Below are 16,364 nucleotides of genomic sequence, written 5' to 3' on the forward strand. Positions count from 1 at the left end.
GTCATAGTAAACTGAAGTTCAGTCGATTATTCTAAGTCTGGATCAAAGTGTTTTTTCCCCTTCATATCTAAATACTTTGTAGGATCTTTCTTGAAATGTTTTATTGATAATTTCTTTCTGTTGTGGTTTATATGTCACGATATCATTAAGAAAACAAGTTTAGAATTTCACACTGTTAGATACTTGTTCTAACTGTAGTGGTTTCCACCAAGGTTGTCTGTTCCGGCGGGAACAGAGGTTTAATCCTATTGGTCGAAGGGTCTGACAGCTCCCTATAAAAGGGCTGCTGTCAGACTCAACCTTCGCTGGATTGTTCTCACTTGTTGTACTTAATAAAGAGCTGTTGTTACTGTTAAGCCTGTGTGTGCCTATCCATTACCCAATCTAACACACACCATGTGTTCAGATCTGCCTTATTCCTATTGTATAATTTTTGTTTCACAAAAGTGTAACAAACAGAAAATACTTGGCAAAAATATTCAGACAGGAAACGTTAAACTAAAACAAGATATTTAACTCATACACTCCCATATTCCCTCTTCTAGTCTTTTAGCTTACTTCAGTAGACATTCAAAAATAACTGTATTTTAAAACTGTTAGTTTGCATAGTATGGCCTCATGACTGAATTATCCATATTAAGTGAAGTAATTTTTGGTTGCACAGGCAACCAGATGTTTTGATTGGATCTGGCATTTTTTTCCATCTATCAACCTTGGATAAGCATATGTTGTCTGATAGTGTTAAAGGTATAGTCGAAGGTGTAAGCTGTTGCAAGTAATGCTGCCTTTTGCAATTGACTCATGGTGATTTTTTCATTGCTGATGGTGTTCAAGAAGTGTTGCAGATGTTATGAGATTGCAGCCAAGGTGCATATGTATTTTTACGCATATGTGTGTGTGTATAGTGTGTGCGTAGTCAGTCTGTGTGATCATCTTGTAGCATCTAATTAGGTTGTCCACTGCAGCAAAGTCTATTCAGCAATGTTTAGTCTAAAGACAGCAGAAGAGTTTTTCAACTGGTACTCCAATATTGCAATACCATATTTTTCATATCCAGGATCAAGAATTTGGATCCTTAATCCTATACGTAGTATCTTTATACACAGAGATTATGTATATGGGAAGTTTCTACTTACAGTTATAATAAATAACTGGATTCACATACTGTGACAATTGCTATGTAGTTTGTTTGATTATGTGAAGGCAAGCATAAAATGATGGTGTATCGCTTAGTTTAATGCATAAATTCAGTCAGTTGGAATTATAACCCTAATTATGTCTAAAAGAAAACATAACCTCCCAGAGTGTATGAATCCAGCCAATAGAAACTTAGACCTGGAAATATAATCTCAACTATACTTCTTCTTCAACAGGATCTGATAGCAGAACTGGAAAACCACGTGAAAGTATCTAAGCAGATTAGTCAGAATCCCATTGGATTCTGGCAGGCTCTTAAATATACATTCACAGGGAAGGTCTTATACAGATCAAAGACAAAAACAAGCTTTGGGGGTCACATTCCCAAAATAAATGGAGAATAGTCACATAAATCTAAGTTTTAAATTGCAGAGCAAAGTAGATAGAAGTAGTTCAATAAGCTTTCAGTACCAGTCATGCCTGAAACCCCAGATTTTTTCAGAGAACATAGATGTCCAAGCAGGATGCTTAGGAGATCTGCTGAATCACCAGTTCTCTTGGGAAATTTAGATAAGAGAACATGCTGGAGATTTGGCAACTTTTCTTCTCACACAGGCCAACAGTGTGCTGGGAAAGATTCTAAGCAGATGCAGTCCCATGACTGTCATGAAAAGTTTTATAAGTGTTTGTTTCAAAGCTTTCTATCTTTAAATTTAAAAAAATGAAAATATCTTATGGCAGTTTTTTCTCATCCATGTAAAAGTAAATATATTACAGTAATGTTTCACATTAGGCAGAAAGAAAATTACTGGAACAGGCATTAGACTGCATTCTATATTTATCAAAAGCGGCTATCTTAGTGTGCTTTTTGCTTTCTGTTTTTACAACCATTCTTCCAAAAATCGCAGAATCTTGAGATATCTTACAGACTGACAAAGAATAATAATCGCCTACATTTTCATGGATTAGGATTCACTTCATCCCCAACTTTATGTCTCCATTTTCACTTCAAACAGCCACTGTAGATAAGCATTAAAGCATTCGTTTCAGCAGAGTTTGTTCAGTAGACTCATGACCAAGAACTTGAATATTATCAGATCACTACATTAGCAGTTATTCATTTTAAAGAATCATCATTAACACTTTGGGAAGAAAATGCAAATATATGAGTTATGACAAACTCTGTTCAGTGACTGGCTATTTGCTTGAAGCTGCTGTACATATTTTTGTTCCAACTTTCTACTTGTGTTATGCAGTCCTTTAACTAATTCTTTGTTCTACACATTTGAATAAATTAATCCTTTCCTATCCATCAGCCTCCTGTGGATCTGGGGTTCTCAGTTCTCCTTCTGCCAATCCTACTGATACTTTGTCAGAAATTATCGTGATTGTTGTTACACGATGTTCATGAAACCAGTGGAAGGTTCTATTAGGAACCTCAACTTCAAGTCTAGCTTCTGTCACAAAAAATCACTGTCCAGTCACTCTTTCTTAGCTTGAACACCACATGTGCTCTTCCACAGATAAAGCTGAAAGATATGATGACTATATAGCAGCTCTTGAAGGAAAGGTGAAAGAATCAATGATAGGCAATGCCTTTATCTCCTGCTGGACTATATAGATTTGATTTGAGTCAGCAAGACAGTTTTTATATTTTCAGTGATATCAACTACAGCTATCTACTAACCAACCATCCCTAATCTTTGCATATAATGAATTCCACTCTAATAAGAATGCATCATTCAGACTTCTTTATACAAATCCATGTTGAAATAGGCACTGCTTTTTCTTTTTCTTTTTATCCACTGCATTTCAGCCAGCAATGTCTTTTAATACTTCTAATGCACGATATCAGTGTTGCCTTCGTCCTACAACTGTGCTCATTCTGTTAATTTCTATAGGGAATTTTTCCTGTGTCACTAGGTGGCAGAATTCCATTATCACAGCTGTTGTCCAAACTACAATTACATTCAAAATAGAAAGCTCTTTTTTATTGGTTTTCCAAAAGAAAATTGACTATGGAATACTTAATGATAACATTCTTTTGATATTAGTACATTGATTTCATTAACCACTCATTGTCAAACTACCAAAAGAATTGGTACTTTCAAAATAGAGGAAGAACATGAAAGACAACTGGTCCTTGATTTTAAAAGGTAGTTGCTATAACTTTATTTTCAATAGTAAAAATGAACAGATATAAAATGATTCAACAAAATATTACAGTAAACTTTGGCTGTCCTACAACTACTATAATATATCATGTTCATGAATCATTGGGAAGACAATGAAAACATCTCCTTATTCCTTATTTGTTTCTTAATAAAAGCAAGCTGTATAATAAAATTAAATTTAAGTATCGAAGTATCTGGATCTTTATATATGCCCAGGACATATATGCATCTTTTGCTTGAGTATGCAGAGATAATATGCTGAGATTTACTTGGTTGTGCACAATGTAGGGCTGCTGATTCCTAAATTCAAAATTATGATTTTTTTAAAAATATAGAATGATCCTGGATTATGACTTAGACTTGACATATCCAATGTTGGTCACACCTCAAATGTTTTGCAAAGGTTATATTTTAGAAAGCTAAGATCTTCATTAAAATCTGTTGTTGTTCCATTCTTTTGATATTAGTACACTGATTTCATTAACTACTTATTGTCAATGTTTTTTTTTTAAATACAATTGATTTGGGTTATACTCTTGGAGGATTTTAAAGCAATTAGTTAGAATTCTCATTTCCTTGTTATTTTGCTTTCACCTATAAAATACATATCAATTTGCCATCAACAATATTTTAACATTGTCAGTTTGCATAAAATGAGACAATAGCCTCATGACTGAGTTGTCCAAACTAAGTGAAAGGTTAGGAGCAAATTTCCCCTTGCAGCCATAAGTTTACTTCTTTGCCAAAACTGGAAGAAAAAGTATCACCAATCTCTCATCAAATGAGGTTCTGCTCATTCAAAACCTAGTGCTTACTGCAGAGTGTCCTTTCAATGCCATTCAACAAGTTCAACAGAAGTTAAAATTAATCGTCATTTCACAACACACACACACACACACACACACACACACACACACACACATACACAGAGAGAATCTCTTCGTACTTTCCAAGGTAAGAATATTTTAAAAAGATAATTTTCCTTAAAAGGGCATCTGATAATACATTTGAGGAAATTCTGTATGTACTCCAAGTATTCTAACTATCAAATTATACTAACCATAGCTTTTATTTCCTTCTCTTTCTCTACACACATGTACAAATACATACCCTGATTAAAACAAGAAGGGAGATCCTCTTATTTTCTTACCTTGGCAATCTTCAAAGGCTGCTTTACATCCTTGCCACCCTGAAGCCTGAAACCCCAAGGTGCCCCTCCAGTCATAGTCATGCAAATATAATCCTGTACACCCATTATCTTTCTGGGAGAATCAGTCAATGTTCGTAAAAAAAAAAGTATCTTTTAAAAATCCTGCAGCTGGAGATTTGCAGCTGGACTTTGCCTTCTAGATGGTGTTAGAAAGGAGAGATCACTGCTGTTGGCACTGCCTGTGCTCTGCACTTGGTTAACACAATCATTGACCGAGAGCAAGGAAGCGCTCCCAGTCCAAGGGATCAGCCCACTTTTTCGTCAGATTTGCTGTGCTCAGCCCACCTTCGTGGTAATGTCAGAGGAACATAAACGAAAAGCACTGGGCTGTGAGGCAAAAAAGGGGCTATATTTAAATCTAAGAGCATTTGCCTGTGACAGCTAAATCAAAACAGCCAGGTCAAAGGACTTGTTAATCTCCCTGCAATGATTTAAGACGGAGAGTTTACTTTTGTAAGTGGTACCAGACTTGTTAAGCTATAGTTGCAACACATTCTGCGTTCTCCTAACCCAAACAAAGTGTAGGAGGGGAAGAGGGAAAAAATTGTCTTCCTCTCCAGTTCTTCATCAGATACTACCATGAAGCATCCCACTGAGAATTACCCACCGACCCGCTGTGATAGGATGTTTACAATTATCAAATGATAGCCTGAGTTTTTGACATACGCCTGGTTCTTTCTGGCATAAATTTTCCAGTGCCTGGATTCACACCCCACATGTTAAGCCATGGTATGTTCAAGCGATTGGCTGGTTTTGAACTATGAACTAAGCAATAACTCATGTTTTACAAAACTCAATGCAATGCAGTAAATCAAAACCAAAGCAGTATGTTGTATGAATCTGGCATATATGTTCCTTTCCCCATTGTTATGTGTAAAAGCTACAATTTGTATTTGCTCTTTTCAAAAAAAATATCAAAGAGCAAACCGCAAGACTTAACTTTTACATTTTAATGCAGATGGAGGGAGATCACTTTCATATCAAAGGAGGTAAGATTCAAATGACTGAAGATCATACCTATGGCCATTCAGATATGCAATTCACAACAGCACGAGAGAGAGAGAGAGAGAGAGGGGGGGGAGGGAGGGAGGGAGGGAGGGAGGGAGGGAGGGAGGGAGAGAGAGAGAGAGAGAGAGAGAGAAATAGCAATGGTAGATTATGCTGGAAATTTTGGCTTAGAATTTAATAAGGAAGAAATAAAATCTGGGGGAACCTCAAGATTGAAATTAAGATTAACGGACAGGAGTTTATACTCATTCTTCAATTCTTGTGGCAAGTCCATATTCCCACCTGATGCAAATACATGTACTGTGATGTCACCACAAACATTTTGTTTTAAACAACATAGTTAGTAGTGGACATTTATTTTTGCAGACTTGAATTGCTTCAATATTTATTGGAAGACAAACGGTCAAGCATGATGATGTCAGGAAATTCTTGCCTTATGTTACTGACAAGTTTTTCCTTGTCAGGAGAAAGAAAGTAACAGGGGAATCACTTGATTTGATAATAATTAATAGCAAAGACTTCATTGAGGGAGTAAAAGTAGCAGGAATTTTGAAAGAAACATGTTATGTAATGCTAAAAAGATTTTAAAACGAAGTTTAAGATGATAAATGACAAAAAAGGAGGAAGAAAAGAAAGAGATGCTAAAACTATAACTGTAAACAAACTGAATGAAAGAAAAGGTGGAAAACAACAGGAAAAACCAATATGGCTGGAAAACTAAAATGAAGATATTTTTGAAAATATTTATTTTAAAAAGAACATATGTAACTTGAAAAGATGGGCAAATTACCATATACAAAGGTGCTTTTTCAAGAGGAAACTGTTTTCTTTCTTTCTTTTGAAGACGTTTCACTTCTCATCCAAAAAGGATGGCATCTTGGATGAGAAGCAAAACATCTTCAAAAGAAAAAAACAAAGTCCAGTTGCCTCCTGAAAAAGCATCTTTGGGACAACCATGATATGGATGACTGACAATCTCTGCAGACTATTACCATGTACAGTTAATATAGAACAACAAACATGGTTTTAGGAAAGCTCAGAATGAGCTGCAGTTGAAAACAGCAGCAAAAATACTATGTTCAAAATAAAAAGACTGGATGGCATAACCGTGAAATTGCTAGATAGTTGGCTCAAGAATCATATAACGACATCAGTGGTTCCATATTAAATGGAGATACTGAGCAGGTACTGCAATGCTCTTCACTATTTTTTTTTATGGCATGGATGACGAGATAGAGGGACTATTTACCAAATCTGCCGATGACACAAAATTGGGTAAGATAGACAATACCTTAGAACAGGAGTGTCAAACTTGATTTTATTGAGGGCCGCTCAGGGTTATGTTTGACCTCGGGGACCCAGGGTAGGCATGGCCAGGTCAATGTCACACATGTCAGGGGTGCCTGTGGTGGCCTGAGCGCTCTACCAGTGAAAACAGGCTCTCAAGCTCCATTTCCGGCTGCGATGGTATCCTGCAACCCTCTTCCAATGAAAACAGAACTCCCCCCCCCCTGCATGCGGCCCTCCCAAGCTCTGTTTTTGCTGACAGAAGCACCATAGGCCTGTTCTTTGTTGTTTCCAGGGTGGCCCTGCAGCCCAGATCTAAGCACCCCACGGGCTGGATTGGGCCCCTGAGTCTTGAGCTTGACACCCCTGCCTTAGAAGATTAAAAAAATAAAAATAAAAACAATCTTGATTAAGAAATAAGACAAAGGTATTTAAGAGGAACAAAAGCAACAAAATGAAGTTCACAGATATAGAATGGGAGTAGGGATGATCCTGGCTAGGTATATATTCCTGAAAAAGTCTTGGAATCCTTCTGGAATTGTGAAGTCAGCAATTCAGCGGTGTAACTGATTGCAAAAACCAGTATAGTTTCCAAATCACATTAAGTAATGCTTCTACTTTATTCTACACTGGCCAAACCTGACCTTGGCTATTTTCTCCAGTTTTCAGCATCCGTTTTTTTTAAAAATCCAGATAAAGTGGAACGGTTTCAGAGAAGAGTAATGAGGTTGATGACAGGACCAGAAACTAAAGCTTGTGAAAACAAAGGGGGGGAAATGGGAATGTCAAACCTTCTCAGTCTTGAGAAAAGAAGAGAGAAAAATATAAATAGCTGAAGAAATGTCATATTAGAAAATCAAGACTTTCTATTATTTCATAATGGAGGAGACAAAAATAATTGTTTCAACTTACAGGGTGGCAATTCTGATAAATATTAGAAAAAACATCCCAACAGGTGATGGGTACAAATTGTGTGTACAAATTCACTGGATATACTGAAGGGGAAGCTAGACAAATATGCTGGGGATACTGTAATTTGGATATCTGCAACTGAACAGAAGTTTAGATTCAAGGGGGTCTAAATGACTTCTTCCAACTCTTAACTCTTCCAACTTCTTTTTGCCTAGTAATTTTTTTTATTGTTTTTCTCTTTTCAACATATGTTACAGTCATTATGTCAACATTTTGTACATTGTCATATCGTCTTATCTATACATGTTTTTCTCTTTTCACCATATATTACAGTCATTATGTTAACATTTGTACCTTGTTATATCATCTTATCTATACATGTTTATAATATTCCGCTTCTATATTTACATACTTTTATACACAGTTCTATACGTATTTATATATATTGTTTTTGGCTTAATTATTTTTCTTGTTTTCTAACCATTCATACTAATTATTCCAGATTTCATAATATTCCGATTCCTCTTTATCTTTTAATTTTAGAGTTAATTTCCAACTTCTAACTCCTCCAATTCTAAGACAGCTGCTGCTTCCTGCTGCTAATACACGTAAAATGGGAGAAAACTTAAACACTGAACATAACAACATTAACATCTTATCTTAGAAGATATTCCTTACTTTAAAAGAATCTCTGGTACTAAATTAAGCTAGCATTCTGGTCATTATTAAGTCAAAAAACTACAGGAACTGAAGGCATGTCCTCTGAAATATGACAAGCAACAGGAAAAAAAAATCAGTAGAGATTCTAACCAAGTCAGTCAGCAAATCTGGAGAATGACACAGCCATCAGCAGATTGGAAGAGGTCAATCTACATTATCAATACAAAAAAAAAGACAGAGTCTTAACATATTGTGCCAATTATCATAAAATATCCTTAATTTCAAATTCTAGCAAAATAATGCTTAGCACATCCAACACAGTTTAGATCCCTAAATGGAAAAGAGATGCCAGATGTTTCAGCTGGCTTTAGAAAACACAGAGGAACATAGACATAGCAGATGCATGCTGGATAATTTAAAAAGTCAAAATAATGCCCAAAATAATGCGCTTCATTGATTGCAGAAAAGTCTTTGACATTGTCAACTGCATCAAGCTGCGAAATATATTCAGAAAAAATGGGAATCCCAAGAACATCTGATTGTTTTCATGAGAAACCTATATACCGTGTTTCCCTGAAAATATGACTGGGTCCTATTTTCTTTTGTGCCACAAAATAAACACTAGGGCTTATTTTCTGGGGGATTTCTAGGGCTTATTTTCTGGGGGGTGGTCAGCTTGCCTCCAGAAGTTGTGAATGCCCCAACACTGGAAGTCTTTAAGAAGATGTTGGATAGCCATTTGTCTGAAACGGTATAGGGTTTCCTGCCTAGGCAGGGGATTGGACTAAAAGACCTCCAAGGTCCCTTCCAACTCTGCTATTGTATTGTTCCCCCCCTCCCCACATATGGGAGACCTGCTTTTTCTGATTGTTCCTGTCGGGGCAGGAGGTCATGCAACATGTTAGTGCCATTGTGAGGTAATGGGGTGGACCTGCCCACAAGCCCCACATCTGCTTACATCAGGGCCCCTGCAGCCAGGCCATCCATGCCCCAACATCTGCCTTGCCTAACGGCTGTGGCACCAATACACCACTCAGCCTCCTGCTCCGATATAACTGTGAGCAAGCAGAAGAAATGGGCCAGCAGCCACATGGGCTCTTGCTGCATATGGTTATTAGTGCCGCCGCCGCGAGGCAGGTGTCCAGCCATGGATAGCCTGGCTGTGGGGGCCCTGAGGTAAGCCTATGTGGGCACGTGAGGCAGCTTCAATCCCTCACTTTGCCTATGGCACCATGAGCAACCAGACAGAATGGGCTTATTAAGCCCTCTTAAATCGGGTTTACTTGGGGGATAGAGTTTATATTAGACAAACACATAAAACATGCTAAGTCTTATTTTTGGGATAGGTCTTATTTTTGGGAAAACAGGTTATATGTCAGGAAGTTACGGTATGAACACGTAGTTCCAGGTTTGCAAAGGAATGCATCATGGCTATTTACACACCCCTTATTCATTCAAACATGCTGGATATATATATTAAGAGAAGCTGGATTAGGAAAATATCTGTGATTTTAAAACTGGAGGGAGAAGCATCAATAATCTGAACCTAATGATGTACCCTGATAGTGGAAAATGCAAAGGAACTGCAAGCGCTAGTAACAAAAGTCAAGGAGCAGAGTGAAAAAAATGGGACTGCAATTAAATATAAAAAAGACCAAACTAATGATAAGAACAACCAACCTTAGAATTGGTAGTGAAGTTATCAAAGTTATGGTCAGTTTCTGCCTTTTATGATCAACCATAAATAGTAAAGAAACAAGGAGTCAAGAAATAAGCCAGAGACTAACACTTGGTAGAGCAGTTATGATTGCCTTGGAAAAGATGTTCAAATGTTGTGAGATGTCTATATTATTTATTATTATTTATTTATTACTTGAACTTATTAGTCGCCCCCTCTCCCCACAGGGACTTGGGGCGACGTACAAAAGTATTATATAGCGTACAGAGGAGGTAAGAATAAATAAATAAGTTACAATACCTAAAAAAGTTTAAAACCCCAGTGAAATTAACCCTTAAAAACTAAAATTACCAATTAAAAATGCCCTGGGCTGGAGAGGTTGTAGAATTATGCCAGGTCAGCTAGTCGAAACAGGTAGGTTTTCAGCTTCATACGGAAGGAGCGAAGGTCGGTTGTAGTCCTGATGTCTGGGGGGAGGTCATTCCAAAGGGTGGGGCCCACTACAGAGAAGGCCCTACTTCTGGGCGCTGCCCTCTGGCACTCTCTGGAGGACGGCACCCGGAGTAGTCCCTCTCTGTGTGAGTGGACGGGTCGCAGGGATGTATGGGGCAGGACGCGATCCCGGTTATAAAGATCAAAATCATGCACTGTATGGCACGAGATTCCTTGTGATGCTCTATATAAATGAAAATTGGGCTTTAAAGAAGCAAGGTAGAAAAGTACTGATGCTTTTGAATGTTAGTTTGGAAGAAGACTTGGGCAGCAAAACAAACCAACCAACCCCCAAACAAACCATTCATTGAAAAATTCAACTCAAGCGTTCTTAGTTGAGGCACAAATGACCCAGGCCCAAATTTTCTTGCTTCAGATATATGCAAAGACATAGCTCCCTAGTGAAGGCTCTAGTACTGGGAAAGGAAAGAGAAAAAGAGAACAACAGCAGCAAAGTGTATGGGACCAACTATAGTGGTGATGAATTTACTACTGGGATACTTTGAAGATTAGGTTAGGAACGAATCTATAGTATGTGGTTACTGGGAGTGGGAAATGGCTTTTTGCACATAATCAATTCCTTGCCCTGGCACGTACATACATCGTATGCATCTAGCTCAATTAATATATGATTCAATATATTATGTGACTTCTGGTTAAGTCAGCAACCAGGTTATGCTAATGGCAGAAAGTGAAGAGAAACTAAAGAGCATCTTGATTCGAGTGAAGAAGGAGAGTGTAAAAGTTGGCTTGAAACTCAACATTAAGAAAAGTAAGATCATGGAATCCGGCCCTCTCAATTCCTGGCAAATAGTTGGGGAAGAAATGGAGGTAGTGACAGATTTTATTTTCCTGGGCTCCAAGATCACCGCAGATGGGGACTTCAGCCAAGAAATTAAAAGACGCTTGCTCCTGAGGAGGAAAGCTATGGCAAATCTAGACAGCATACTAAAAAGGAGAGACATCACCCTGCCAACAAAAGTGCATATAGTTAAGGCTATGTTTTCCCCAATTGCAATGTATGGCGTGAAAGTTGGACCATAAGAAAGGCTGAGCACCAAATAATTGAGGCCTTTGAACTCTGGTGCTGGAAAAGACTCCTGCGAGTCCCTTGGACTGCAAGACGATCAAACCGGTCAGTCCTAGAGGAGATCAACCCTGACTGCTCTTTAGAAGGCCAGATCCTGAAACTGAAACTCAAATACTTTGGCCAACTAATGAGAAGGAATTACTCACTGGAGAGGAGCCTAATGTTGGGAAAGATTGAGGGCAAAAGAAGAAGGTGACGATAGAGAATGAGGTGGCTGGATGGAGTCACTGAAACAGTTGGTGTGAGCTTGAATGGTAGAGAGATGGTAGAGAGGTAGAGGAGGATGTTAGAGGACAGAAAGGCCTGGAGGAGTGTAGTCCATGGGGTCACGATGGATTGGATATGATTTCGCAACTAACACCACCACAAATCAGTGCAGTAACTGTGTTGGTCCAACAGGTAGTGAAATAAAGTATCATTTAAGTCCCAATGATTTCAGTAAGAACTGCTACAAAATCTGTCTGCATCCAATATTTTTTTAAAAAATATTGTTCATAATTATACTTTCTACATAAAAAGCTTCCATAATTTTAGTTACGTAACATATTCTGGGATTGTTCAAAACAGAGGGATCATCTAAAAAAACAAAAACCAATTCAAATAAGAAAATATATAAGAAAATATAAAAACCCTAAAGAGAACATGACAAGCCGCTACAATGATAGAAGCAATTCTTGGTTTTGGTTCACTGTTTCTCCAGGATCCTTTTTGGGGGTTTTATTTTAATTTATCCAGAGGCTGAGAAGATCATTCCTTTCATGACAGCCTTGGCATATGATTTCTTGCTCCTTTTCTCCAGGTGTTGTGCAGTCTTTTCCAAAAACCAACTCTTTTCTAGCACAAGGGAATGGGGTAGGTAGGATAATCTGATTTGTATGTGACCCAGGGCATGCAGCTGCCATTTGTGAAAATGTAAATTGGGGAAATCAGCTTCAGAGAGTACATACTGGATGAGGAATGTCTGAGCCTGCCACATATCTGAGGTTCCATTCACACTAGGGATGCTTGCTTTTAAAGGTTAGTTTACATTTTCATATAACTTTGCATGTTTGGGGATTCCTGCGTTATAATTTACTTTAACAAATTGTCATTTGTCTTTTTGGGAAAATAACTAAGGCCAAAATGTGTGTTAACTACATTAATATGATGTAGTTTAACATAGTATTAAAACTATACAATACAATAATACAATACAATACAATACAATAGTAGAGTTGGAAGGGACCTTGGAGGTCTTCTAGTCCAACCCCCTGCCTAGGCAGGAAACCCTATACCGTTTCAGACAAATAGCTATCCAACATCTTCTTAAAGACTTCCAGTGTTGGGGCATTCACAACTGCCACAACTATAGCCTTTACTTAAAGCCCATTTTGCTCCTAGCTCCTTTAATATTGTTTTTCTTATCTTATTTTAAAGTAAAATAAAATAGCCACCAGGAATTTTTTTAAAAAACCATCCTCTAGCACAGGGCTGTCAAACTCCTGGCTTGCTTGCAGGCTGGATGCATCAGACTGTTGGAAGAAATGTACATCTGGGTTTAGTTCCAAGTAGGGAAAAAAGACACTGGAAATATGGAGGCTGCTTCGAAAGATGGTTTTAGCGGAGGGCAGGATCACACGGTTTGAGGTCCTGGGGGAAAAAGGTGATCACATGCTTCAAGATGTGGGTTAAGAACAAAAAAGGGCCAAGATGCTGAAAGTCCCTGGTTTTATGCCTTCTCTGGCCTTTGATCTTGATCTTGTATTCTGATTGGTTGTCAGACCACCTTGAGGCCATGCAGGGGCAACTCTGTAGGCTGTGCTTTGTATCCAAGTTTGGTTGCCTTGCCTGGCTGATGTAATTTTCCCGGGTGCCTTGTGGTGAGTTTCTGTAGAAGACTAATCCTACCTTTGTTATGTAGAATAGACTGGCCCAGACCTTTAATGGCCCATTGACAAAGATGGGGGCTATTAAGAGTGAGTCTGTTTCCTGCCTTCTTATCCAGGGAAATATAATATTCTGCCTTTTTAATATTTCCTAGGATATTTCATTCTTCTAAGAGAGGAGTGGGTGCTAACTTCCTACAACACACTGGCCACGCCCACTCCTGGTTTAGCAAAGGAAAAAAAGTCCCAATACGTCACATGATGCCGCTGTGATGACTTGAGTTTTACACCCCTGCTCTAGTCAGAAAAAAGCATCTATGCCCTTCACAGACCCTACCAGGAACTGGAGTCAACTATACAAAAGAACAAGTTTAACATCTCTAAGTCAATCTTGTTTTACTATGTTTAAAATATTTAACATAGAAAGCATACTTAGACTTTCACATTGCCTTTGAGAAAAAATTATTTAATAAGGCCTTAGTTGTACTGTAGAATAAGAGACTGGATGCTCTAATGAACTGGTAACTGATTAATAAAAAGAACAAAATAAATAGATTTTTTTTTACTTATGAAAGATGTAAGATAAAATGGAATCATATAAGGATTTGTACCAGTGGTGGGTTCCTCCCGGATCGCACCGGATCGCGCGCGCTCCCTTTCAGCGCTCCACCTGGCTTGCGCGCTCCCTTTCAGCGCTCCACCTGGCTTGCGCGCTCCCTTTCAGCGCTCCACCTGGCTTGCGCGCTCCCTTTCAGCGCTCCACCTGGCTTGCGCGCTCCCTTTCAGCGCTCCACCTGGCTTGCACGCTCCCTTTCAGCGCTCCACCTGGCTTGCGCGCTCCCTTCCGGCGCTGAAACCGGAAGTACAGTTTTGCCCGCCCCTGGCAAAGCAACGACGCCTGCCTGCGCTCCACCAGCTCGGCTGGGAACGGAGATGTTTCCTCAGCGGAGCGGAGGAAACATCTCCGTTCCCAGCCGAGCTGGTGGAGCGCAGGCAGGCGTCGTTGCTTCGCCAGGGGCGGGGCAAGACTGTACTTCCGGTTTCAGCGCCGGAAGGGAGCGCGAGAGCCAGGTGGAGCGCTGAAAGGGAGCGCGCAAGCCAGGTGGAGCGCTGAAAGGGAGTGCGCAAGCCAGGTGGAGCGCTGAAAGGGAGCGCGCGCGATCCGGTGCGATCCAGCAGGAACCCACCGCTGATTTGTACTGTATAGAAGATCTGTATACAAGAGAGCCAGTTTCGTTTAATGATTAAGGTACCAGGCTAGAAAGCAGGAGACCATGAGTTAAGGTCCCTCTTTAGGAATTAAGTCAGGTGGAAGAAGGAAATGGCAAACTACAGCTGTAATCTTGCTAAGAAAACTGCCGGGAGTTGCATGGACAGTCACCAGGAGTCAACATTGAGGGGACCCCCCCCCCCAAAAAAAAGATTTGTGTAGAGAGCAGCACTGTTTCTTATTCATTCAGTTAGAGAAGTTAGAGAAAAGCCAGGTTTGCTGAAAACATCAATATAAATGTAGAAAAAGTGTTTATGAAGACCTGCAGCAGAGATGGGACATTGCAATTTTAAATATGACAAAGTCCAATGGAAGAGAATCCAGCAATTTGGGTTTTTTACTGAAGATTTCATGGAGTAAATTGAAGATTTAGTGAAGATTTCAGTAAATTTTGAAGATCTGAAGATTTCATGGAGTAAATTCAAGATTTACTCAAGAGGCTACTAGAAATTGATGAGGAATGGGATCTTGAAATCACAATGGTGGGTCACTGCCGGTTCAGACCGGTTTGGCTGAACTGGTAGTAGTTTGGCGGCCTGGGTCGCTGGAACCGGCAGCAACCCAGGCCTGCCATGCCCCTGAATCGGTTCTCTGGGCAGCGCCATAGGCGCCATCTTGTTTTTCGCTTCTGTGCATGTGCAGAACAATATATAATTGCACTGCGCATGCGCGCCTGGTGCACATATGAGCAAACCAGTAGTAGTGCCTGCCAGAACCCACCCCTGCAATGAACGGGTCAGTGAAAATATCAAATCGAAATGCCACTGCTGCAAAAACCAAAAGTGAATTCAATGCTTGCTTGAAATATTTAAGAAAATGTTTGAAAATAAAAATGCCAATATAGCATGGTCTTGAATAGTCTAAGTATAATCTTTATTGTCATTGTACTTAAATACATCAAAATTGGTTTTAACCTCACTGGTGCAAAATTATAACAGAAACGAAAAAAGAAAGAAAAAGAAAATAAAACTAGCGTGTGCATGGAGTGATTGTGGTTGTATTTAAAAGTCTCACAGCCCAAGGATAGAAACTCTTTCAACCTCTTTGTTCGGCTGGCTATACTTTGATGCCTTCTGCCTGATGGTGGAAGTGCAAAGAGACACTGATCAGGGTGTGAATCATCTCTGAGTATCTTCCTTACTCTGCTAAAGCAGCGAGATCTGGCGATGTCATCCAGTGGCGTCAGAGGGCGACCAATGTTTTCTTGTGCCGAATTGATCACTCTCTGTAGGGCCTTCCTGTCCACAGCTGTTAAACCAGCATACCATACTGTAATACAATAGACCTATGGCATGTTCATATTTGCAATAGTTATGATCACTTCACTTCAGGAGGATTCCATACTTTCTAAAAAGCTGGAAAATGAAGCTAAATCATTAAAAGTTATGATGTTCCCTGATATTACATGTAGTGATAGCACCAATTTAGATGTTTTTGTTGGAAACTAGACAATTCCAAAAATTATAATTTTTTATGCATATAAATACATTGTTTGAGTTTAGTGGCCTCATAAACCTTGAAAACTGGCTAGTAGCCAATTAGTTTGATAGTTACCTCTTGAAATATAAGTAATTACTGAGA

General features: G+C 39.1%; 1 protein-coding gene across 1 annotated transcript in view; it reads right to left on the minus strand.

Annotated features, from left to right (window-relative positions):
- Positions 1 to 4,712, minus strand: part of SYNPO2 (synaptopodin 2) — an 87,593-nt gene extending 82,881 nt beyond the window's left edge. Inside the window, exon 1 of the mRNA XM_081959567.1 lies at positions 4,462 to 4,712. Within this exon, the coding sequence (XP_081815693.1) occupies positions 4,462 to 4,566 (105 nt within the window). The 5' untranslated portion in view covers positions 4,567 to 4,712. The remainder of the gene's footprint in view (positions 1 to 4,461) is intronic.
- Between the last annotated feature and the right edge of the window lie 11,652 nt (positions 4,713 to 16,364).

This window comes from Natrix helvetica, assembly GCF_964273705.1.
Source record: "Natrix helvetica genome assembly, chromosome: 7".
Taxonomy (NCBI): Eukaryota; Metazoa; Chordata; class Lepidosauria; order Squamata; family Natricidae; genus Natrix; species Natrix helvetica.